Here is a 25,110-nt window from a genome sequence, read left to right on the forward strand (position 1 = left end):
GTTGTAATGTGATAACTGTTCCTGAACCATATGGTGTGGGACCTAAGGCTTCTGTAGCTCCTGCCTGATGAGAGTAGTGAGAACAGAGTATAGTTTGGTGGGGGTTTGTAATGATGACCACTGCTTTTTTGTGGCAACATCTCTTGTAAATATGTTTAATGGTGTGGAGGGCTTTGCCTGTGATGGACTGAACTGTATCCACCACCTTCAGTTATCTTTTCAATTCCTGGGCATTGTTTTCATACCAGGCAGTGATGTAACCAGTTAGGATGCTCACCACTGTGCATTTATAAGAGTTTGTCAAAGTTTCAGATGACATGCAGGATCTACAAAAACTACAGAGGTCAGTATTGAATCTGGGTCTCTCAAGCTATAAGGCAGCATTTTGTATGATCTGTGCTGCCCAAGATGTCCCTGCACCTGACCATGTGATGCAAGGGAGTTCATTCATGAAGTGGTTCAAGATGGTACTGTCCTGAAGAAATCCATTTACAAAAGTCCATTCATCAAGTTGCATTTTACTATGTATTTCTGAATTATTTATGTACATGTAAAAGGTGATAAGTCTTTGTCATTAAACATTTATTAAAAAAGCACCAAAATTGTATGTGTAGAATATATTGTTCTTGTACACAGAAAAATTGCATTTGGTCTTTTATTTGTGGTGCACACACATGACACTCATTCCAGGTCAATTAATAATGTTTTGCTTAAAACTCGTCTGTGGCAGTGGTATTGATTACATACTACGTAAATGACTTTCTGAGTAGGCAAGTTTGAACCATCTCTGTGGGTGTAAGTAATGCAAGTAGCTTTGAACTGCATGAGAGCCAGTGACAAGGGATTCTCAGAATCACTTTTGGTCAGTTTGGGAGGACTTAAGGATAAGAATTGGTTGTGCACGTGATATTCTCTTGTATTAATGATAGGATCTTTGGCAAGGCTTTGACAGAGACATCGAAACCAGTCTGATTTGTGCTCCAGCACAATGCTTTCAAGGGATAATGAGAAAGAGTGTAAATGTAAGTGTAGTTTATTAGTGTCACATTTAAAATTTCCAAGGTAAAAATAGTTCTGGTCAAAGGGCTGTGGAGCGTGAAATGAATGCTATGAAGCCCTACGAGAATTATAAATAGTCATTGCTAGACCTCCCAATTTTGCTAAAAGTACTTATTTTGGAAACAAAATACCATTTTCTAAGTTGGTAAATTGCATTTTTTTGATATTAGCATGTGTTTTATTAATTCTTCGATCTGAAGCTTGATTATAATGTAAAATTGTTATAGTCTGCCCAGCCCAATGGGCTTGTATCTCTTAAGAGTTAAATTCAACGGAACACATTTATAATTAGGATGGAGAGAATTCTAAATGCCTGAGGGGGAAAATATTATGCATCGATGATTCAATTATATCATTGTTTATACTGGAAATATTTTTTAATCCTTCAGTGCATGATTAACACTTAAAAATAACTGTCATGTTGTCCTTTAATTAGAGACATTTCTCCCAGCTCTTTCCGAGTATTGAAACATCAAGTGCCTGGAGAACTGTCAATACCACATGGTGGCAGTGCTGTTGCACAATAAATTACTTGCTATTCTCTACTACTGACTATTTGTAATAGTGAGTTGTAAAGCAAACGGGTCTTTTAGCCCAGCTGACGCATACCAACTAACATGACAACCTGAGCTAGTCCCATTTACTTGCATTTGACCCTTATCAGTCCAAGCCTTTCCTATCCATCCACCAATCTAAATGTCTTTTAAACGTTGTGGTTGTATCCATGTCTGTCACTTCCTTTGGCAACTTGTTCCACACACTGAACCACCCTCTGTTTTACCCCTCTGGTTTCCTTAAATCTTTTCCCTTCACACCGTAAATCTATGACTTTGTTACCCTGGGAAAAAGACTGAGACCATACACCTTATCTATACCCCTTATTATTTATACACTTGTCTGTGGTCACCCTTTATCTTACTATGCTCTTGGGTGGGGTGGGGGGGGGGGAGCCTAGGCCTATCCAGTCTGTAAAGCCATCCAGACCCAGTAATAACCGGTTCAATGCCCTTTCCATCTTAATGACATCCTTCCTAGAGCTGGCTGACTAGACCTGCACACAGTATACAAATGTATCATTTCATCCCAGCTCTGGTTCTCAATCCACTGAGCAATGAAAGCAAATTTTCTGAGATGGCCTTTTTCACCACCCTGTCTGGCTGTGTCTCTACTTTCAGGGAACTATGTACTTCTATATCTTGCTCTTTTTTTTTAACAACATTCTCTCAGCCTCTAACTAATTTCACCTCCTACCCTGGTGTAGTTGTCATAAAACTGGCCAACACATTGCACTTTCATCTACTTATTTATGATTATATATGGAAGGATTCCTGACATAATCTGTAGACAGGCCAACTAGAGGAGAGGCCATACTGGGTCTAGTACCTGGCAATGAATCTTGTTAGCCTGCAGAAATCTCGGTGGGTGGGCAGCTCGGAGACAGTAATGGGTGTGTAGGATATGCTCCAAGGGGTGGTGGTAGTGGTGGGTACTTTAGAGACATTTCAGAGACACGTGGATGAAAGAAAAATGGAGGGCTTTGCAGGAGGGTAGCATTAGAGTGATCTTGTAGGTTGCACAAAATCATGGGCTGAAGTGCTGAGATGTTCTATGTTCTGTTTAGTACAGTGCAAACATCTTGGGCATATCGATAGAGACAGGGTGCCCAAGACTTTTGCACGGTAATGTATGTTAGTTAAAATAAGAATGTGGTTGGGAAACAGAAATGAGAGTACTTAGATTTGTATTAGCTCAGTAGTATTGAGTGTTACTTGATAACTGGAAAGACATAATATATAATGCTGCCCAAATGGTACCCTAGCTATATATGTGCCGAAGACACAGTACTGTGTATATTGCATAATTATATTTTCAAATTGTATTATAATCACTTGTGAAATGTAGAACTTCTTGGCTTCAATATAAAGAACCTATGTATTAAATATTACTTCATTCTACATAGGTACAGAATAACAGTGAAGATAGAAAGGATTCTAAACTGCACTGTCGTCAATAAGATTTTAATTGTGGATTATGATATTTGAAAGATGAAAAGAACTCAGCAGTCTAAATGTTTCTTGACATTCATTAGCTTTGATGGATGTGAAAGTTTGTAAACTTTCATGATTCATTGTAAAAATTGCTCAAGGGAAGACACAGTGACTTGTGATCTTGGAATTTTCCTTGAGGGTACATTAAATTGTTTAACTTGCGTAGATATAATACTTGTGGGAGAAACTTGACGTGACCTATGATGAATGGTGAACAAGAATTACAGTGACCCAGTGATAAAGTGAACTGACTCATCCAACATGCCCTTTAATAGTTCTGTATTACAAGGGTTGAGTTTTCTAGATATGTATTTGATAGAATAAAGTATTCTTCACATTAGGGATTTTCAAACTTTTCTTTGCATTTCAAATGGTATACATTTTAACCATGGCCATAAAGGACTATCGCTTGCTGCATTATTAATTTTAAATTTATGAAGGATATTCTCAGTCAATCACTCAGTAAGGAGTAATGTAATTATAGACCATACTGCACCTTTTTTCAATGGACTTGTTTATACAGCTCTTACAAATTTTTCATCATTGGGTTTTTAACTAGTGTGATTGAATCAGTGTCAACAGTAACTGGTGATTATGTGTTACTCGTTCTAATGCTCTCTTTTTAAAAACATCCCTAATTTATTCCCTTGCAGGTGTCGGCAATTCTTCAAAAACCAGAAGAGCTACGGACAAAGGATGACCTTGCCCTGCTTTCAGCCTGTGTTGACACTGTGCAGGAGTTGGAAAAGCGAAAGCAGAAGACTGAGGCACGGAAGAGGAAACTGGAAGAAGTGGGTAATTTGTACAATATTGGGGAAAGAACTAGAAATGCATTAGTGGCCATTGACTTGAAATATTAACCATACCATTGCTGCATGACTAGTCGGATATTTCCAGCTCTATCTGCTTTTATTTTCAGAGATCCTTCAATCTTTAGAGCAATACATGAAGGATAAATGTCAACAGTCTTATTTTCCTACATAAATGCTTGACCCACTGAGTTTTTGTGCGTTGCTCAGATTCCAGCATTCCCTTGTGTCTTTTATTCATCCCCTTGGTCTTTATTCATTCATTTCCCCAAACCTGCTATTGCCTGAAGTCACTGCTTTGCCTGGCAGACTTGATCTTTACCCAGAACCCATTTATATTAGAACTATTGATACACAGCTTTTGTCTGGGAAGACCAAATGAATCTGCTCTCGTGAACCTTGATATGTTGACTGTTATTAGAACGATAGTATATGTAAAGAAACAAATGTTAATTCATTTCTAACATCATAACAATGCCCAATGGTCAATTAATGATGTTCGTACCCTGTGGTAGCACTCTCTTCTGTGATTCATGTTACAAATTTGCCCTCATTCAAATGAGGAATCATTTTAGATGACATTTTGAGGTTAAACAAGATATTATAGGCCTTTTTAAAGTAGATATCAAGATCTTCCCACATTATTTGGAGAGCAAGAGGATTCTCCAAGAGTCTTAACTAATATTTATTTTTCAACCCACATTATCAAAAACGTTAGCTGATTCTTTATTTCTTGGTACTTTGTGACTATGATGTGCAGTTATCTTGTACCTCAACTTTGATTGACTGAGCCCATGAAATGTACCATAACCATTTGTAGATGCACAACCTTTCTTTGCTAGGTGTTCAAACTAAAGAATTCTAGAATGGATTATGATTGGCTCATTGAGATGATGCATTTCAATCACCAAACTCCTGTGCTGACAACAGGACCTGTAAAAGTTACAATACACAATCAATGGCCATTTTATTAGGTACAGGATTGGAACATGGTGTGGTCTTCTGCTGCTGTAGCCCATCGACTTTAAGGGTTGTTGTGTTGTGTGTTCAGAGGTGCTCTTCTGCACACCACTGTTGTAAAGCATGTTTTTTTTTGAGTTACTGTCACTTTTCTGGAAATTCTCCCCTGACTTCTGTCAAAGCATTTTCTTCCACAGAACTGCTGCGCACTGTATTTTTTACACCATTCTGTATAAACTTTGGAGACATTAAAATCCCAGAATTCTAGGAGATCAGCAATTTCTGAGATATGCAAACCACCCCATCTGGCACCAACAATCATTTCACAATAAGGTTACATAAGTCACATTTCCATTCAAGGGCATTGATGTTTCCATACCAGGTTGTGATGCAACCAGTCAATATAGTCTCCACCACATCTATAGAAGCTTGTCAAAGTTTTAGATGTTAGTCAAATCTTCATGAACTCCTAAGGAAGTAGAGGCACTGCCATGTTTACGGGTCCAAGACAGGTCCTCTGAAATGTTAACACTAAGGAAGTTATAGTTGCTGACCCTCTCCACCTCTGATCCTCATGGCTCAGAGGATCTGGCTAATGGACCTCTGGTTCCCTCCTCCTTGAAGTCGATAATCAGCTCTTGGTCTTGCTGACATTGAATGAGAGGTTGTTGTTATGGCACCCCTCAGCCAGATTTTCAATCTCTCTCCTATACACTGATTCATCACTTCATTTAATTTGCCTATGATACTGGTGTCATCAGCAAACTTGAAAATGGCATTGGAACCATGCTTAGCTACACAGTCATAAGTGTAAAGTGAAGCCTTGCGGTGCATCTGTGCTGATGCAAATCGTGGAGAAGATGTTATGGCAAATCCAAACTGAGTGGGGTCTGCACTCCAGGATCCAATTGCACAAGAAGGTATTGAGACCAAGGTCTTGAAGCTTATTGATTAGTTCTGAGGGATAATGGCATAATGGCTCAGCTGTAGTCAATAGCAACATCCTGATGTGTGCATCTTTGCTGTTGCAATGTTCTAGTGTTAAGTATAGAACTAATGAGATGGCATCTGCTGTGGGTCTGTTGCTCTGGTAGGCAAAATGGAGCAGCTGCAAATCGCTTCTCGGGCAGAAGTTGATATGTTTCTACCCTGCTGATATAAGACTTAAATAGTTCCCTAGTAAGTTGGACTCTTGTTCTCACAAGCTACTTCATTGTGATCTTGCATCTTTTGTTTACCTCCACTGCTCTTTCTCTGTAGCTGTTACATTTTATTCTGCATTGTTACTGTTTTACAGTACCTTGTTCTACTTCATTGCACTGTGTAATGATCTGATCTGTATGAACAGTATACAAGACTGTGTCTCAGTATTATTGTGACAATAATAAACGAATTTGAATTCTATTTCATAATGAAATATTAAGGCAAGCCCTCTGTGTGCCAATTGCATGAATTATTAAGCACAAGTAAGAGTTCTCTTGCTTGTAAAAATACATCCTCTATCAACACTAATAAAACTAATTATACTAATTAAACTAATCAACACTAATAAATCTAGAACAAGAGGGCGCAGCCTCAGGATAGAGGGGCGCCCTTTCAAAACAGAGATGCGGAGAAATTTCTTTAGTGGTGAATTTGTTACCAGGTGCAGTGGAGACTAGGTCATTGGGCGTATTTAAGGCAGAGATTGATAGTTTCTTGATTGGACACTGCATCAAAGGTAACGGGGAGAAGATCAAGAGTTGGGGTTGAGGAGGAGAAAAACAAAAGAGTCAGCCATGATTGAATGGTGGAACAGACTCTATGGGCCAGGTGGCCTAATTCTGCTCCTATGTCTTATGGTCTAATTAGTCATTTTTCTCATCTGATGTGTTTTCTGATTTGAAATAGTCTTGTGGGTTTACCTAAATTATTGAGTTAACTAGATTTCTGCAGTGTTTTGGTGACATTCAAAGCCATTGGAGTTGTTAATATTGGACTTTCAAGTCGTCAGAACAAGTTACTTTACGTGACTTTAAGCAATATGTGAAGTGCTATTACGTAAGATACTAGTCCAGAGAAGACATGTTAATTCATTATATGTTGAGGGATTTTCCATTATTTTTCTACTTAGGTCATTGATGAACCCGAAGAATTGAAGAGAAAAATTAACCTGCTGGCAGCAGCTATTCAGGCAGCGCAATATTTAGTGATCTATTCTGGCGCTGGAATCAGCACGGTAAGGCAGCAACATGACCAAGCCTGGGGGAGAAAAAGAACTTTTATTTGGAGCTCATGTGTATTGACTATCAAAGCAATGTAATACTGTATTAGCATGGAAAAGAAAATATCCATTCCTTGTGTGGTCCATTTGCTATCTGAAGAAACCACCAGAGGGCAGTAAAGTACACCTTTCCCCTCAGATGAATGTGACTGATTTGAAGGCTTCCATTAGTTCAAATAGTATTGAGTATCCATGTAATAACAATACTCAGAGAGGTGTATTTTTCTTTATGATTTGTATAGATATGGAATAATGAAATGTAGGAAATGAGAGCATGACATTTTGTACAAGAAAACAGTTTATTTTGTTTCGTAGTTCTTTGAACAAACTTCAAATCCCTTGACACTATTCTTATTTCTTCCACAAATTCTTTTCCAATTGCCCTTAAATGCACCATGCTGTTCAAATCAACAGTTTGTGGAAGTATGTTTTATTTAATCAGGAAGTTTTATTTAATGACTAACTTTCATGGCTTCTATTTTAGGTTTTCTCCACAGATACAGACTTTGACATATCAACTCCATCAAAGCCTTTCTTAAGTTTAATGATGGGTTACTGGATTGAAAGGTGCCAAAAGCTGCAACTTTTCCAGTTTTCTTGCAGTTGTACTTTTCAGTCATGGAGCAATGCTGCACAAAAATAGGCCCAACAGTCTGTGCCAACTATTAACGTTGTTCACCATCCATCAGATACATTAATCTTGTATCAATCCTATTTTTTTCACTCTGTCCACTTTCTTATCAACTCAATCCACTTCTATCACTTGCTTTCACACTGGAGGCAATTTACTGTGGCCAATTAGCCTACCAACTTATTTGTCTTTGGGATGTGGGAGGAAACTGGACCCGCAGGGAAAATGTGCAAACACTACACAAACAACACTGGAGCTCAGGTGACAATGTTATGTCTGTACACCAGCCTGTGATCTAGGAGATTGATCTACCAATCTTTGTCTATATTTTCCTGCTTGGGGATTGGAGGGGAAGGTGAATAGGTCTTTCCTAAGCAGCAGGTAACTGCTGGTCAAGACTTTGTGTATCTATGCATCTCATTTGTAATCCTCAGTTTTGAACAGAGAACATTATAGCACAGTACAGACCCCAGCCCATGATGTAGTGCTGACCTTGTAACTTGCTCTAAAATCCATCTAACCATTTCCTCTTACATTTCCCACTGTTTTTCTATTCAGTATGAAAGTTACTAAAGAGGGCATTAGTATTCAGAGATGAGTAAAAGGAAATTAAATTGCTTATTTAATCAATTTAATCCAGGGCATCAAAGGGTATGGGTTGAAGGCAGGGGAGTGGGGATAACTGGAAGAATTGGATCAGCCCATGATCGAATTGTGGAGCAGACTCGATGAGCCAAGTGGCCTACTTCTGGTCTTATTCTCAATCACACACTTTGATGTTTCAATGAATGCTAAAAGGCGAGGCCAGTTTACTTGTACCACTTTTCAAGCACAAGGCAGTTCTAATTGCTTTACATAAAAGAAGATAAAAAAAAATCAAATATCAAATTACAGGCAATATAAAGAATAAAATCACACATAAAAATAAAGAAATAGAAGTTACAGGGCAGGAGATTCTAATTAAAAGCTACACTGAAAAGCTTTAAGTCTCGATTTAAAAAAAGTTGGGCAGACTTTAGATCTTCTGAAAGGTTATTCTAGATACATGGAGCATGGTAACTAAAAGCTGCTTCACCAAGGTTAGTCTTGACCCTGGGGGCGGTAAGCAGACCCACCCGAGACGACCTGAGAGCTCAGGAAAGTTCATAATGCAGTAAGATATCAGAGATGTGTTTTGGCCCTAGACCATGCAGTATAAACTAGTAGAAATATTTTAAAGTCATTCCTCTGCTGGACAGAAAGCCAGTGTAGTGATCTGAGAACTGGAGTGATGTGTTCTACTTTCAAAAAATAGTTTTGTTTCTACGTGAAACTTTTGTTAATTTTTGTTTAAAAATAATCCAAGCCTAAAATGTGGTGTATATGATCTAGGTTATGCTTAGGAGTATGATTTGCATTTGACTTCCAATCTGGTCTTTTAGTTTGAGCAATAAATTTCACTGTCTAATTTCTACCTTAATGTGTTGGTGAATGTCATTCAACCCAAGTGTTAATGATTCAGACTCAATTCTTGGTCTCTCCATTTACCTTGCCATTGATCTTGCATCTCCCTGCACTTTCTCTCTAACTATATATATTTGGCACTTTTTTTCCTTTTTCCTTTTTATACTACCTCGATGTATGGAATAATCTTTCAGGTTCTATTAAGGGAGCTTCCATGCTCCATCTTCAGGAATTCCATCTCCTCCTCTGTTATCTATGCTTAAGTTCCTCCAAAGTTGTCTTTTTAAGCAAGTTTTTGACTGCACAATTTCTTGTGAAAATAATTAAGTTTTATTTAATGCTCAAGTACTTGGAAAATATTTCTTTCTTGTAATAATGATATTGCATTGTTTTTGCATAGGCTGCTTCCATCCCAGATTATAGGGGCCCCAATGGAGTATGGACTTTATTGCAGAGTGGTAGGACAGTGAGGTAAGAAATTTTTTTTTAATGCAAGTATATATTTAATGTCAAATAGCACAGATCAAGTAATAAAGTATATGATGTGTAGAATATTAGGATGAAAACCTGTATTATCTAGTGTTATTAATATTGTAATTTATTCTGTTTAATGTTAAACATGTCATATTTTGGAAGTATTGGCCAAAAGAAGAATTGGACAATAATTTAGACCATTCAAAGTAAAAATATTCTCAACCTTACGGTTTATTCAAGGCTTTGGGGTATTTCTTCCAGCATATTTGATACCAGCAGGTGTTATGGTTTAATTTGTGGTAAATTACCAAATCTAATTCCAGTTCTCTTAACAAGATCTATCTGAACTTTTTCAGATGTGACCTTTCTTTTATTGCCTCTTTAAATCAGTATAAACGTAATGTGGGTTGGCTCCAACATTGCTTGAAGTAAGACAAGTGAGAATTGAGTTTCCAAAGAGTAGTTTTTTTCCTTGTTTTGAGAAGTTGAATATCTGAAGCCACATTCCAATCTATCTGTTAGTTATAATCTGATAAAATCTTCATGATTGTTAACAGTTCGAAGCGATTGAATGCATCCCGATAATGTGTTTGTACCAATAGGTTATTTGTGTAGCCGATGCTACATCGTCATTAAGTCAGATGCTATTTGCCAATATACACTTAGTCTGAGGATTACTATAATATCTAGTGTCTACCCAGCAGCATAATCAAAATATTGTATTGGTCTAAACAAAAAGCAACAAAATGTAATTGCTTATTATTTTGTTGTTCTGAATCTTTTTTGTCTTTGTTATAAAGCACAGGAGACCTCAGTGAGGCAGAGCCCACACTGACGCACATGAGTATTGCAAAACTTTACAAAGAAAAGCTGGTAAGAGCTATAATTTTTTCTTCCATTCCAGCATCTGCTCTTTGTTCACTTCAGTGCGTTTTAATAACATTGAAGGAGAATTTTTCACCTTATAGAAGACAATTGAAATAGAAATTTCAGTATTATGGTCACATAGGTAATTTTTAAACCTCATTGGCATAACAAGGATCATAACTGAATTCTAAAAGTGATTTATTTTAAATGAAAGAGGAATACAATTTAAATTTTCATATCACGTATGGTAGATTTCAGAATCCCTGCACTGCTTTCATGCGGGATTAGAATAAGCACCAAATTCACTAAACTAGTGAAAAAACAGCTAAGGAAATGAAGCGTTAATGCATTTTAGCTAAGAGATGGTCACTACTGAAACATTGAAACCACACTGCAATAACTGCAAATCTGTAGTATTGGCGCCCTTCTGGATCTTGGACAACACAACTGCAATTTGCAATAAACTTTGCTTCTAAAAATAACCTCCATGAATCTGAGGACAGGTCCGAAGACATTCAATGTTTGACACCATCCAGGGCTAAGCAACTTTCATGATTGGTAATCTATCTGCCGCCCTAAGCATTTACCTCACCACAATGCCACAGTGACTGTGGTGTGTAGCATCTAGAAAATGCATTAGTTTTTCATGAGTAATTTAGCATATTCCCATCCTGTGACCTTTGCCATCTAGAGGGGCAACGGCAGTATACTCATCTGCAAGTTTTTTTTGAGGTTGCACAACATCTGCACTTTAACTATTTTTGAGTCCAATTATGTTATGTTTGGTGCATCAACTTGAATATTACCTACTGCACCCACTCATCCATATGTTATAACTGGAGGTAGAGGATCAATCTTATTAACCATTCATGTCATTTACCTTGAAGGTGGCTGGAACCTTGCAGTAGAAACCAAAGCAAGGAGGTGGAGCACATAATCTACTGTTAAACTCTGTAAATGTCCTCGACTGATGCAGACTTGAAAATGTGCCTGGGATTTTCACAAATCCAAGCAGAAATTAAAAATATTGAAAAATTATAATTATAAGCACATTAAGTGACATGGCAATAGTTAAACCCTGTAATTAGTCCTTTACCTCTTGATCTGTAGACCATCAATTCCCTTTGATAAGAATGGGGCTTCCAATCATTCTCCAGGTCTCCCTATTAGACTGAAGAGGTGATTTCCCCCCCCCCCACCTTTTCCTTTTTTATAATGCTGGGCAATCCTACCCAGAGACTGCTTATGGAATCCACTAAATACAGTAATAAGAACAGTGGTATCTGTCACCTAATGGGTCTTCGCTCTGTAGTGGGTTAGTGCAAGTTCAGGATTTCCAACGGAGTGACCGAATAACAGTGTTTCCCTTTGGAATTTCAGGCCATAACCAAGAAGATTCACTTGGTGTTTTTCTTTGTCATTGTGTCTTCCAAACCAGCAATACTATCAGGTTATCCTCAACACCAGTTTTGGGAAATGTATCCTAGAAATGAATTCAGACTTTTCCTCACCTCTCCATTTAACTGGGAAATTATCATTCCTGGTGCCTGTTAACTAATTTCCACTGTGTCTTCATTAGTCATTCTTGCATTATGATAACCAGAATTGGCCACACAACTTTAGATACTGCCTACCTGCTTCATAGATGTTTCATTACCTTTCAATCTTTCATTTTGCACTCTGCCACAACCAATGACTTTGTATGCCTTTTAACATTTTTTGTTATTTTACCTGTCAACTACAAAACTGTTTTTACGGATTTTTGTTTAAACACCCACATTTTAATAGTTGCATTTGTTTTGTTACTTATGAGTATTTGAGTGAAATCAAACATTGGCTTTTAGCAGTGTTAAACATTATCAACCACATATCATCCCACTTCCAACAATCTGTTCCATTATGAAATTTGTTACTATCATCCTTCGCCCTAGATGTGGCATTGAACAATTTGAAATTGTTCCCTGTGCATCCTAGTTCTGATGTCAATATGTATTTAAAATCTGTTCCTGTGTTAATTCTGGAAGGCTAGAAAATGCTTATTTAGTTTGGTTTCCTGGTGAATTCTATACCCTTGTTGTTTATTTATGTCAGATATTAATCAAGTCTGTGGGCACAATAAAGCCAAAATGCTTTAATTGTTAACTCAATCAAGTTAAGCAGACTCTGATTTTATTCAGCCTTATTTTTTCTCAGGGCAGGCTCCCAACTCTACCCAAGGTTCATATGAAACCCCAAAGCTCTGACAGTCCAGGTTTTCTGCAAGCCCTGTCAGGAAAATTCACGTTTTCTTTTATTACTTCACTCTGTTGAGAATTTTGTGGACCTAGAGCTTTGGAAAAGTGTTTAACTTTTTTGTCCCAAATTGGGGAAAAAATTAATACTGGCAAGTTGAGAATATATGCCAATTATATGCAGAAGTCCATGAAAATTGATAGCAGGGCCCAAATGCTCTACATTAAGGCCCAGTTGTTATAATAGTGACCTTCGTTCCATTAGAAGTGGGAATGTTTGGTCATGATTACTCAATGTTACTTCTGTTCTCGGCTCCTCAGAAATTGAAACAGCCCAACGTTCCAAAAGTTTTGCCTCACTCTGTTTAAAACAGCCCAGGAAATTGGGATCGCATACCTAAGCTGAGGAATGTGACTGCACACTATCGTAAATGTAATTATGGATGAGCAATTAGTGCTGGTCTTACGAGCAATATCCACATACCAAAATAATTTGTACTTATAAAAATGAGTAATTTTGGTTTTGCTTCCTATTTCATGGAAAACTGGGATACACAGAAAATTAATGTGCCTGTTATAAAATGTGACATTTTATTAACCTTGAAAGTCCTTTAACATGACAAATGATCTTAATGCAACTCTTAACAATCTGTCAAGTCAAAGGATTTTAAAAAAATAATAAAAATTTTCAGTACTTATTGAGCAACTCGCTTTAGAACTGTTTCAGTTTTGAAATCTTATCTGAGGCAAGTAGTGTCATTTGCAATTCAAATGGCTCCAGAGTTGGTGCTGAAACGACCTAAATTAACTGAATGGAAATGCAGCTGTGCTAAAATTACTCTTTAAATTATTTTTAAAATACAAAATAACGGATGAGTGTGCGCTAGCTGAGGTTAAGAACAAAAAACCTGAATAAGAAGGTTTAAGAATATAAACTGGACCCTAAAACATATGGGATAAGTCTTTTTAATTGCTGTCAAATGATTGTAACTCCCTGGTTATTGTTGACAGATGCAGTTGTTCAATGAATGAACTCTTGATGGATGCAACTGAAACTATCCATCAGAATTTAAGAATTTTAGCCCATTTTTTTGGTATAGACTTAATGCAGATATCTAGTGTCCTTGCTGACATTTCTCTTAACGTACTTTCTTTTAATTCACTGAAAACCAGCTGATTGTAAATTAATTCATTTTCAAGATGCAGTACAGCCATGTCCTGTGAACATGGTTCTCTCTTCCTCCTAGATAAGATCTTCCAATTGGCAAATTCACAAAGTAATCTGTATTGTATATTTTTGACAGTTTTTAGCTATTTTATATTTTAGTCATTTGTTGCTGGTTAATCTTTCTTGGATGAGCATTTTTGGAAAACAGTTGGAGATGCCATAAAATGTTAGATTACATTACTTAACTTGTAATTGAAGTAACGGAAATGCATTCTTAAACTAATGACCTCTTGGTTGAGAATATCCAACCAGCATCCCAGCCCTCCCCCCACCCATACTGAAAACATCCTGGGACAGTCGAGAGTGATTGTGGCTTGAGCCGGTTTCATTCACTGTAAATTGATGTTTTGGCGTCTGCCTTTAGTAAAAGTTGAACAGTTCATAAATCAATCTTTCAGAACAATATCAGGTTGACATTTGAATACCTTTTGTGTGCTTTTCCTAACCAAACCAGAATTCGTGATTGTTAACAGTTTATGTATTTCTGTTGCCTATTTCCCTTCAGGTGCAACATGTGGTGTCTCAGAATTGTGATGGGCTACATTTACGAAGCAGTTTACCTAGAAAAGCACTTTCAGAACTGCATGGAAATATGTACATAGAGGTAAGGTAATAGAGGATACAGAGAGCATATTCTTTACAATTTGTAATGTATATTAGATATAAATGATCTTTTGTTTATTCTCTTAAGATTAGTTACAATGATCAGTTTATCATTGTTCTGAGCTTTTGCCTGGCCTTTACCACAGCAAGAAATCAATTACTGCAGTTGAAAATTTAATTGATTTTTTTTTTGAAAATCCACCGTCTTCAATGTTCACCAACTTCCATTGGTATAATCTTCAGATAGTCATCTGGTTTGTGTATTCATTGTAAATCTTGAAACTGGAACCAGTTTTTATCCTGTTATTGCTTCAATTGAGATTAATTAACTTTGATTATGTGGAGGGAGAAGACGATTGGTGTTGAGGGGAAGGCTTGTTAGAGTCGTAGAGTACTGCAGTACAGTAACAGGCCCTTCATTTTGTCTATTCTGAACTATTATTCATTAACATCCCACCAACCTACACCTCAGCCTCAGCCTTCCTTACCCCTTTCATCTGTGTACATGTCCAAATTTCTCTTAAATGCTGAAATCGAATTCACATCCACCTCTTCTGTTGGAAGCAGGTTTCACAGGTCTCACCATCCTCTAAATGAAGAAGTTCCCCTTCAGGTTCCCTTAAATATTTCACCTTTAACTTTAACTTATGACCTCTAGTTCTAGTCTCTCACAAACTCAATGAGAAAAGCCTGCTTGCATTTACTCTAACTATGCCCCTCATAATTTTGTATGAATCTTTCTAAATTTTACACAGCAAGAATATAAAATATTTTATTTTTTCAGAAAGGATAAAATTGAGTAAAAATGTCAAAAGTGCAACTGAAGCAGAAATAACAATAACAATCTAATCCTTGGCGATAGAATGCGTTACTTTTGAACAATCTAGAAATTACTATTAAATTGTTTGCACTCTTGGTAGTTCTCTCACAGTTCCAGTGATCCAAGGTTGATTCTAAGCTCCTATGTTGTCTATTATTCCTATGTTGTATATTCTTCCTGTGAGCATGTATTATCCCAGGTGTATACATTTCCTCCCATGCACCAAAGATGTGCTTGTTTGGGTGGTTGGCTGATATAATTTACCTCTTAACATGTATGGGTTGTGGAAGAATTGGTCAGGGCACTGTGGGGTTGGGGGGGGGGTGGTGCATCTCATATTTTCACAAAATGATGGATTTGGTCAATTAGATGTGCAAGGTTCAGAAGTTGCCAACAATAAATAACTGAAATAACTGGGCCCAGAACACATTTACTCTTACGACTGGAGTCTTTTTAAAAAATTTATTTATTGTCCTACACCATGGAATAGGCCCTTCCGGGCCTTCGAGCCATGCAATCCCCCAATTTAATCCTAACCTAATCATAGAACAATTTACAACGACCAATTAACCGACCAGCCGGTACATATTTGGACTGTGGGAGGAGACTGGAGTACCCAGAGGAAACCCATCCAGTCACAGGGAGAACATACAAACACCTTACAGACTGTGGCGGGAATTGACCCCAAGTAGCTGGTACTGTAAAACGTTTGCTAGCCACAATGTTACCATGCCACCCACGGTATGCAAGTGGACTGGTTTTGCCCTGATCTAAACTGAAACAGCTGGAGCAACATACTCACATGTTTCATTTTACTTGTGCACAAAGAGAGGAGCATTATCCCTGTCACCCTCACTGTTCTGGTCAAAACAGAAAACTGCTATTTTTATACAGAATTGGCTTATCAATTACAGATATTGACCATTTCTATATGTTTAACTTCCTTACTTGTAAGATCAATTGCCATTCATAATAGAGGTGTTAAAAGTTAATCAAAACTTCAAGCTGACAACTGATGAAATTTTGAAGTTAGTAAAGCAATTATCTCTTAGTTGTTACATGTGTTTCACATCCTTCCATTATTCATACCTCGCCTGTCTCTGGCACACTCTATTAAGTAAAGGGAAGCAATGTTCTAGGTTGATTGCATACTGCCATTGTCATTCTCACCGTATCTGTCTGCAATAGCCAAGATTGTCTCCAGTGGTGTCACTTCAAAGGGCTCACTTGACCACAACTGCCAGAGGCTGTGCTTGCCTGGATGCTGTCTTTAACCCTTACCTTACTGCAACTTCCTCAGATCAACAGGGAGTAGCTGAAAAAATTGTTTTCCTCCCATTTGAGATTTAAAGGCATTACCTCAGGATAATTTCAGATTATCGAGCACTGAAACAGGTCCCTCAACCCAACTCATCCATGCTAACCAAGTGGCCTCCCTAAGCTTGTCTCGTTTGTCTGCGTTTGATCCATATCCTTCTAAAGCTTTCCTATCCATGCACAGTGCCTGTCAATTGAGGGGTGCTTTGCCAACACCTTGCTGTTTCTTATGTGCCCATCAGTTCCATCACCCACATAGTATTTCAAAGTTCAAAGTAAATTTGTTATTAAGGTGTGTGTGTGTGTGTGTGTGTGTGTGTGTGTGTGTGTGTATCACCATATACTACCCTGAAACTCATTTTCGTGTAGGCATTCATGGTAGAACAAAGAAATAGAATCAATGAAACACTACACACAAAGACTGACAATCAATGTGCAAAAGAAGGCAACCTGTGCTAAACAAACAAACAAATAAATAAATAAATAAATAATGCTGCAAACATGAAATCTTCCCCAGGCAATTTCCACAAAATTTAAAAAGTTGTCTTGTAAAATATTGTCTTTTTATATTTTATGTGCTTCCTGTGTTAAGGAGACTCTAAAACTTCAATGTTTATGGACTTTTTCTTTCTCTTAGCAGAGGTATTGGCAAATGTTTCAGTATGTTACTTCCTTTCATGGTGTGGTTTTTGCAGGTTTGCACATACTGCTCCCCTAACCGAGAATACATTCGTCTGTTTGATGTGACTGAACGCACATCACTACACAGGCACAATACTGGAAGAAAGTGTCACAAATGCGATAGTGAGCTGCGAGACACAATTGTGCACTTTGGTGAAAAGGGAACACTGGAGCAGCCACTGAACTGGAAGGGAGCAGCTGAGGCAGCCAAGAAAGCTGATGTCATCATTTGCCTTGGATCCAGTTTAAAGGTTAGGCATTGTTTTCCAGAAATTTCCTTTGTCATTTCAGATGCTGAATGAACTTTAATTGCTTTTGAACTTTTCATGCCACACCCCATTGTATATTTTATACAAATAATTAGTACATATCTGGTTATGAATAAGGAGCTATCCCATCAAGTCTCTACACAATTAAAATTAAATTTTAAGGATTGTAAAATTGTTTAACAAGAATATGTGCCCATATCTGCACAATCTTGAATTGAGTCAGAGGAAACTGAATCAATCGGAGCCTTCAATAGTGAATTAATTAACAGAATTTTCAGAGCTGCTCAAAAATAGACAATGGGATTATTGAAATTACTCTGTAGGAAGCCAGAGTAAATTCTATGTGGCAAATGGTCACTACTTGTGTTGTTACAATTCTAATTAACCTCTGAAAATTCTGGTTCTTTTAGCTAAAGGCTCAGAATCAGTATTCTATAATGTTGTGGTTTGCAATGCAGAGTAAAAGGAGTATTGTAAGCTTGTCTAAATGACAATCATATTGCCATTTTGATTTGGACAGGACAGTTAATCAACCATCTTGATAGTGGGTCACTTCTAATCAGATGTGATCATTTTGCATTCTTAGTAAGAGATGTTGTTACTAAAGCATACAAATTTTGCCAGTTGTACTAGTTTTGGCCACAACGATTGCTAGTTTATGGTAGCTGCAGACTGAATTTTTATTTTCTTTTGATATGAATGGCAATTCAGCCTTTCATTTTTTAGATAGATAGATACTTTATTCATCCCCAAGGGGAAATTCAACATTTTTCCAGTGTCCCATACACTTATTGTAACATAAAGCACTATGACTAAAAACAAACAAAAAAAAATTATCAAGTTCTTGGGAGCAACTAGAAAAGGCTGCCGCTCAGGTCGGCGCCAGGGATAGAACATATGTGATCTTGCGATCTGTGCTACCCTCTTGAGCTCTTGAAAGTTGCCTTTAATTCAGAAAACTTTTAGGTCTTGGTCACAAATACTTGTTGGGTTTGTTTTTCATCTGGCAATTCAAGTTTGTGAAGAACGATTATTTTGGATGTGTATTGAGTGTTTTGGCCCAAATGATCGTAATGTTTTTCCTTCAGTTAAAGATTGAACTTCCATTCTGTAAACAATTAAAATTTAAAATGAGCCAAGTGCATCAAGCTACTTTAGTTCATACTAATATTTCTTTGTTTCAGATTCTTAAAAAGTATTCATGTCTTTGGTGTATGAGCCGAGTTCCTCATAAAAGACCGAAACTTTATATAGTAAACCTGCAGGTAAGAACTAAACTTTTTGTGTGAAGTAGATGTCAGGTTACTTGGAGCCATAAAGCTGCATAAGCTAAACTGGCTAAAGATATCTGATTTCTTCTTTAAAAGATGTGTTTTGTAACATTTTACTGATAACTAGTGTTTGTATTCCATTAACAGGTTTAAGTTTAAATTTTAGTTTTATAGTTTGAGCACATAGTCTTACTGTCATAATCCAGAATTTTACACTGTCTAGCTAAACATAACAATTATAGTGCCATACTGTTATTTACTTTATTTCTTTAATTTGCTTTTGGTTAAAGTTGACCATCACATAACTTCAGTTTTCCAACAGTGTTGTCGTGGATTGTGTTTTTTTTGTGTGGAGTTGATTGTGTGTCTGAAGTGGCTAAAATTGTAAAATGCCTTGGGAATGGTATATATGTGATATATAATGAAGCCAATCTGGGGGAATCCTTGAAATGGATTCTGAGTTTTTTTTGGTCATCAGGTAACTGGAAGTGAACATTTACTTGCTGTTGGGGAAGAAGCAACCTTTGATATTGACCACCCTCTTATTATTGAACACAGTATACATTTGCATTCAATTCCAAGGCAATTTTTAAAAATAATCCCTTAATGTTGGCAACCATATTTGAATACTGATTGCCACTTGCATATTGGTGAACACAGCAGTGTTAATTTCACTGCAATTAAAAATATTCTTCAGTGTTTTATCTTTGCTGTGCTTCACCTACTGCTTGGCCTTTGGACATGCATCGCATTATCGAAAAATCACGATTCAACATCAGTAGGACTTGAAACAATATTGGGCAAGCCCAACCATGAACATAGAGTTCTTGTCCTAATTCCATCTCCAACATTCTGAGAACTCAGTCAGGTTAAATCAAATGATGTGTGAAGTGGTGATGTGCTGGACACTGAAATGAGTTTAATACCACTTTCCCTCTTACCAGTGCAGTACCATTATTACATTTGACCCTGTCATCAGCCCTCTCAATGTTCAAGGTGCATTTATTAACAAAGAATGTATGCAGTGTACAGCTCTGAGATTTGTCTTCTCCAGACAACCACAAACCAAGCACTAATGTATAGAAAGCTTTCAAAGAAAAACATCATGCCCTCATGCACAAAAAAATCACATAAACAGCAACAAGCACATCAAACCCCCCCCACCCACAAAAAAAAACAAATCATGCAAATGGCAACAAGAACATCAAACCACCCCCACCCTGAGCCTGATCTTGCATCAACATCCCTTATTTAGACGTCAAAACCTTATATCTCTTAATAAAGTGCTTATTCTCATTATCTTAACACATCACTTTAGAAAATAGCCTGAGAAAAAGTAGACAATACAGCTGTTCAAGTCTGACTGTAGAGCCAAGGCTTATCCCCTAGTTTACATCCCAGCATCCCTAAATTCTCTGACTTTCCTTAATGTTCAATATTCTCTGAATGACTTTACCTTCAAAATTCTATTACCAGCAGTGGACTTAATTTCAAAAGCTTTACATTTGCTTTAATGCAGTTTAACATACATAAGAAATAGTAGAGTGGATTGTTGACTTGGTTCATTTATCCCCAGTTAACTTAATTTACCCCTGACAGGCTCCTCCTCATTCAGGTCCAAGACATAACTGTGAAGTACCTTCTTGCTTTATATTTTAAAACACTTTGCAGGCTGTAATTTGGTACTTCTCTCTTTTTTTTTACAGTGGACACCAAAAGATGATGTAGCTACACTCAAGATTCATGCAAAATGTGATGATGTTATGCAGCTGCTGTTGGAAGAACTCTGTCTTGAAATTCCACGCTATGATAGGTATTTCTTCCTGCACTTGAACCACCTTTTGCACTTTCATTATTTCCAGACTATTTTTATGACGTTTAACTTGAATACACCATCTTTCATATCCTGTATATCCACTGACTCATTCTTAGATCAAAAAATCTCAGACCGCTTCCTGTTATTCCTTACGTTCCACAATTTATTCCACCATTTCATACGAGGAGTGATTGATAAGTTCGTGGCCTGGGGTAGAACGAGATGAATTATTAATTTAAAACTTTCTGCATTATCACTCAAAGAGTTGAACTGCATGTGCATGTAACGAGGGCGTCTTTGACCTCCAGGTGGTTCACAGCAGGGATGATTGATAAGTTCGTGGCTTAAGGTAGAAGGAGATGAGTTATACAGCTCTCGTTACATACACGTGCAGTTCAACGCCAACAAACAGATCCTGGAAACATTTAATACCCAATCTATCCCATTCTTTAAAAACTACATTGACCATAGAAGGGTTTTAAAAAAATTAAGAAAAAAGGGGCTAGAAGGAGAAAATCTCGAGAAACCGAAGTATTTTCTAAATTGTAACCAGATCCTCTAAAGTATACTTAACTACCAAATTATCAGTTAGTTTATTTAAAGATAAAGAAAGTGAGGATCCTAGAAGAGAAATAATAAAAATTTTTTTAACAGAGTTAGCTTCTAAAGAGACCCATACTGGACAGTCCTTACAATTAATGTAATATGACCAAAATGTAAGATTTTGTATATTGACTGCCCAGTAATAAAACCTAAAATTTGCTAAAGCTAAACCTCCATTGGATGGTGTGTTGCCTTCCTGGTGCTAGGATCCAGGACATCATGGACCGATTGCAGGGAATCCTCAAGGGTGAAGGTGAACAGATGGTAGTGGTAGTGCATGTCGGCACAAATGACATTGGGAGGAAGAAGAAGGACATTCTGCAGCAAGATTTCAGAGAACTCAGAAGAAGGCTGAAAAGCAGTACTTCCAGGGTGGTTATCTCTGGTTTGCTTCCAGTTCCTCGTGCTGGAGAGGGCAGGAACAGGGAGATAATGGATCTGAATGTGTGGCTGAGGAACTGGTGCAGGAAGCAAGGATTTACATTCTTGGACCACTGGGATCTGTTTTGGGGTAGGGATGAATTGTACAAAAGGGACAGGTTGCACCTTAATAGGCGGGGGACCAGCATTCTGGCAGACAGGTTTGCCACAGCAGCACGGATGTGTTTAAACTAAGTAGTGGGGGGGAGGGGAAGAACTGGAAATATAAGGATGGAATTAAAGGGAAAGTGAAAATAAGAAAAGTTAAGAAGGACAACAGAATCAATGGAGTAGAAAGCTCAAGAAGAGATCATACAGTATGGCCAAGTGAAATAGGAATTGGATATAAAAGGAGAGGGAGTAACGAATTAAAAGTATATATGAATGCACGAAGTATAAGGAATAAAGTCGATGAGCTTGAGGCTGAGTTGGAAATTGGCAAGTACGATGTTGTGGGAATAACAGAGACATGGCTTCAAGCGGACAGGGCCTGGGAAGTGAATATTCAAGGACATACATCTTGTCGAAAGGACAGACTAACTGCAGAGGGGGTGGGGTGGCTCTGTTGGTGAGGAATGATATTCAGTCCCTTGCGAGGGGGAACATAGAATCAGGGGATGCAGAGTCAGTATGGATAGAACTGAGAAATTCTAAGGGTAGAAAGACCCTAATGGGAGTTATCTACAGGCCCCCAAACAGCAGTCTAGATGTAGAGTGTAAGTTGAATGAAGAGTTAAAATTGGCATGTCGCAAAGGTAATGATACAGTTGTCATGGGGGATTTCAACATGCAGGTAGACTGGGAGAATCAGAATGGTACTGGACCCCAAGGAAGGGAGTTTGTGGAGTGCCTCCGAGATGGATTCTTAGAACAGCTTGTACTGGAGCCTACCAGGGAGAAGGCAAGTGTAGATTTAGTGTTGTGCAATGAACCAGATTTGATCAGGGACCTCGAGGTAAAGGAACCATTAGGAGGTAGTGACCGTAATATGATATGTTTTAACCTACAATTTGAGAAAGAGAAAGAAAAATTGGATGTGTCAATATTACAGTTGAGCAAAGGGAACTATGGAGCTATGAGGGATTTGCTGGCCAAAGTTCAATGGAACATTACCCTAGCAGGGAAGACAGTGGAACAAGAATGGCAGGTATTTCTGGGAATAATGCAGAAGATGCAGGATGGGTTCATTCCAAAGAGGAAGAAAGATCCTAAGGGGAGTAAGGGGCAGCTGTGGCTGACGAGGGAAGTAAAGGGCAGTATAAAAATAAAGGAGAAGTATAACATAGCAAAGATGAGCAGGAAACCGGAGGACCGGGAAGCTTTTAAAGAGCAACAGAAGATAACTAAAAAGGCAATACACCAAGAAAAAATGAGGTACAAAGGTAAACTAGCCAAGAATATAAAGGAGGATAGTAAAAGCTTCTTTAGGTATGTGAATAGCAAAAAAAAAATGACCAAAATTGGGCCATTGAAGATAGAAACGGGTGAATTTATTATGGGGAACAAGGAAATGGCAGATGAGTTGAACAGATACTTTGGATCTGTCTTCACTAGGGAAGACACAAACAATCTCCCAGATGTAATAGTGGCCAAAGGAACTAGGGTAAAGGATGAACTAAAGGAAATTTATATTAGGCAAGAAACGGTGTTGGATAGGCTGTTGAGTCTGAAGGCTGATAAGTCTCCGGGACCTTAATGTCTGCATCCCAGGGTACTTAAAGAGGTGGCTCTAGAAATCGTGGACGCATTGGTAATCATTTTCCAATGTTCTTTAGATTCAGGAACAGTTCCTGCTGATTGGAGGGCGGCTAATGTTTGTCCCATTTTTCAAGAAAGGAGGGAGAGAGAAAACAGAGAATTATAGACCGGTTAGTCTGACGTCAGTGGTGGGAAAGTTACTGGAGTCAATTATAAAAGAGGAAATTACAACACATTTGGATAGCAGTAGAAGGATCAGTCCGAGTCAGCATGGATTTATGAAGGGAAAATCATGCTTGACTAATCTTCTGGAGTTTTTTGAGGATGCAACTATGAAAATGGACAAGGGAGAGCCAGTGAATGTAGTGTACCTGGACTACCAGAAAGCTTTTGATAAAGTCCCACATAGGAGATTAGTGGGCAAAATTAGGGCACATGGTATTGGGGGCAGAGTACTGACATGGATTGAAAATTTGCTGGCTGACAGGAAACAAAGAGTTGCGATTAACGGGTCCCTTTCGGAATGGCAGGCTGTGACCAGTGGGGTACCGCAAGGTTCGGTGCTGGGAACACAGCTGTTTACAATATACATTAATGATTTAGATGTAGGGATTAAAAGTAACTAGCAAATTTGCTGATGACACAAAGCTGGGTGGCAGTGTGAAATGTCAGGAGGATGTTATGAGAATGCAGGGTGACTTGGACAGGTTGGGTGAGTGGGCAAATGTATGGCAGATGCAGTTTAATGTGGATAAATGTGAGGTTATCCACTTTGGTGGCAAGAACAGGAAGGCAGATTACTATCTAAATGGAGTCAAGTTAGGAAAAGGGGAAGTACAACGAGATCTAGGTGTTCTTGTACATGAAAGTCAATGAAAGCAAGCATACAGGTACAGCAGGCAGTGAAGAAAGCTAATGGCATGCTGGCCTTTATAACAAGAGGAATTGAATATAGGAGTAAAGAGGTCCTTCTGCAGCTGTACAGGGCCCTGGTGAGACCCCACCTGGAGTATTGTGTGCAGTTTTGGTCTCCAAATTTGAGGAAGGACATTCTTGCTATTGAGGGAGTGCAGGGTTCACAAGGTTAATTCCCGGAATGGTGGGACTGTCATATGTTAAAAGATTGGAGTGACTGGGCTTGTATACACTGGAATTTAGAAGGATGTGAGGGGATCTGATTGAAACATATAAGATTATTAAGGGATTGGACAAACTGGAGGCAGGAAGCATGTTCCCGCTGATGGGTGAGTCCAGAACTAGAGGCCACAGTTTAGGAATTATGGGTAGGCTATTTAGAACAGCGATGCGGAAAAACTTATTCACCCAGAGAGTGGTGTATATGTGGAATGCTCTGCCCCAGAAGGCAGTGGAGGCCAAGTCTCTGGATGCATTCAAGAGAGATAGAGCTCTTATAGATAGCGGGGTCAAGGGATATGGGGAGAGGGCAGGAACGGGGTACTGATTGTGTATGATCAGCCATGATCACAGTGAATGGTGGTGCTGGCTAGAAGGGCCGAATGGCCTACTCCTGCACCTACTGTCTATTGTCCATTCTTTTTAACTTTTTGAAAGTGAACCTTATTTAATCGAGAATGTTTG

The 25,110-nt window shown here is 38.1% G+C and overlaps 1 protein-coding gene across 1 annotated transcript in view; it reads left to right on the forward strand.

Moving 5' to 3' along the window:
• The window catches only part of sirt7 (sirtuin 7), a 37,426-nt gene that overhangs the window by 3,550 nt on the left and 8,766 nt on the right, over nucleotides 1-25,110 (forward strand). The window contains exons 2-9 of the mRNA XM_059948478.1: nucleotides 3,761-3,898; nucleotides 6,990-7,094; nucleotides 9,614-9,684; nucleotides 10,488-10,560; nucleotides 14,519-14,617; nucleotides 17,449-17,685; nucleotides 18,888-18,968; nucleotides 20,681-20,787. Coding sequence (XP_059804461.1) covers nucleotides 3,761-3,898; nucleotides 6,990-7,094; nucleotides 9,614-9,684; nucleotides 10,488-10,560; nucleotides 14,519-14,617; nucleotides 17,449-17,685; nucleotides 18,888-18,968; nucleotides 20,681-20,787 — 911 coding nt within the window. The remainder of the gene's footprint in view (nucleotides 1-3,760; nucleotides 3,899-6,989; nucleotides 7,095-9,613; nucleotides 9,685-10,487; nucleotides 10,561-14,518; nucleotides 14,618-17,448; nucleotides 17,686-18,887; nucleotides 18,969-20,680; nucleotides 20,788-25,110) is intronic.

This window comes from Hypanus sabinus, chromosome 23, assembly GCF_030144855.1.
Source record: "Hypanus sabinus isolate sHypSab1 chromosome 23, sHypSab1.hap1, whole genome shotgun sequence".
Lineage (NCBI taxonomy): Eukaryota > Metazoa > Chordata > Chondrichthyes > Myliobatiformes > Dasyatidae > Hypanus > Hypanus sabinus.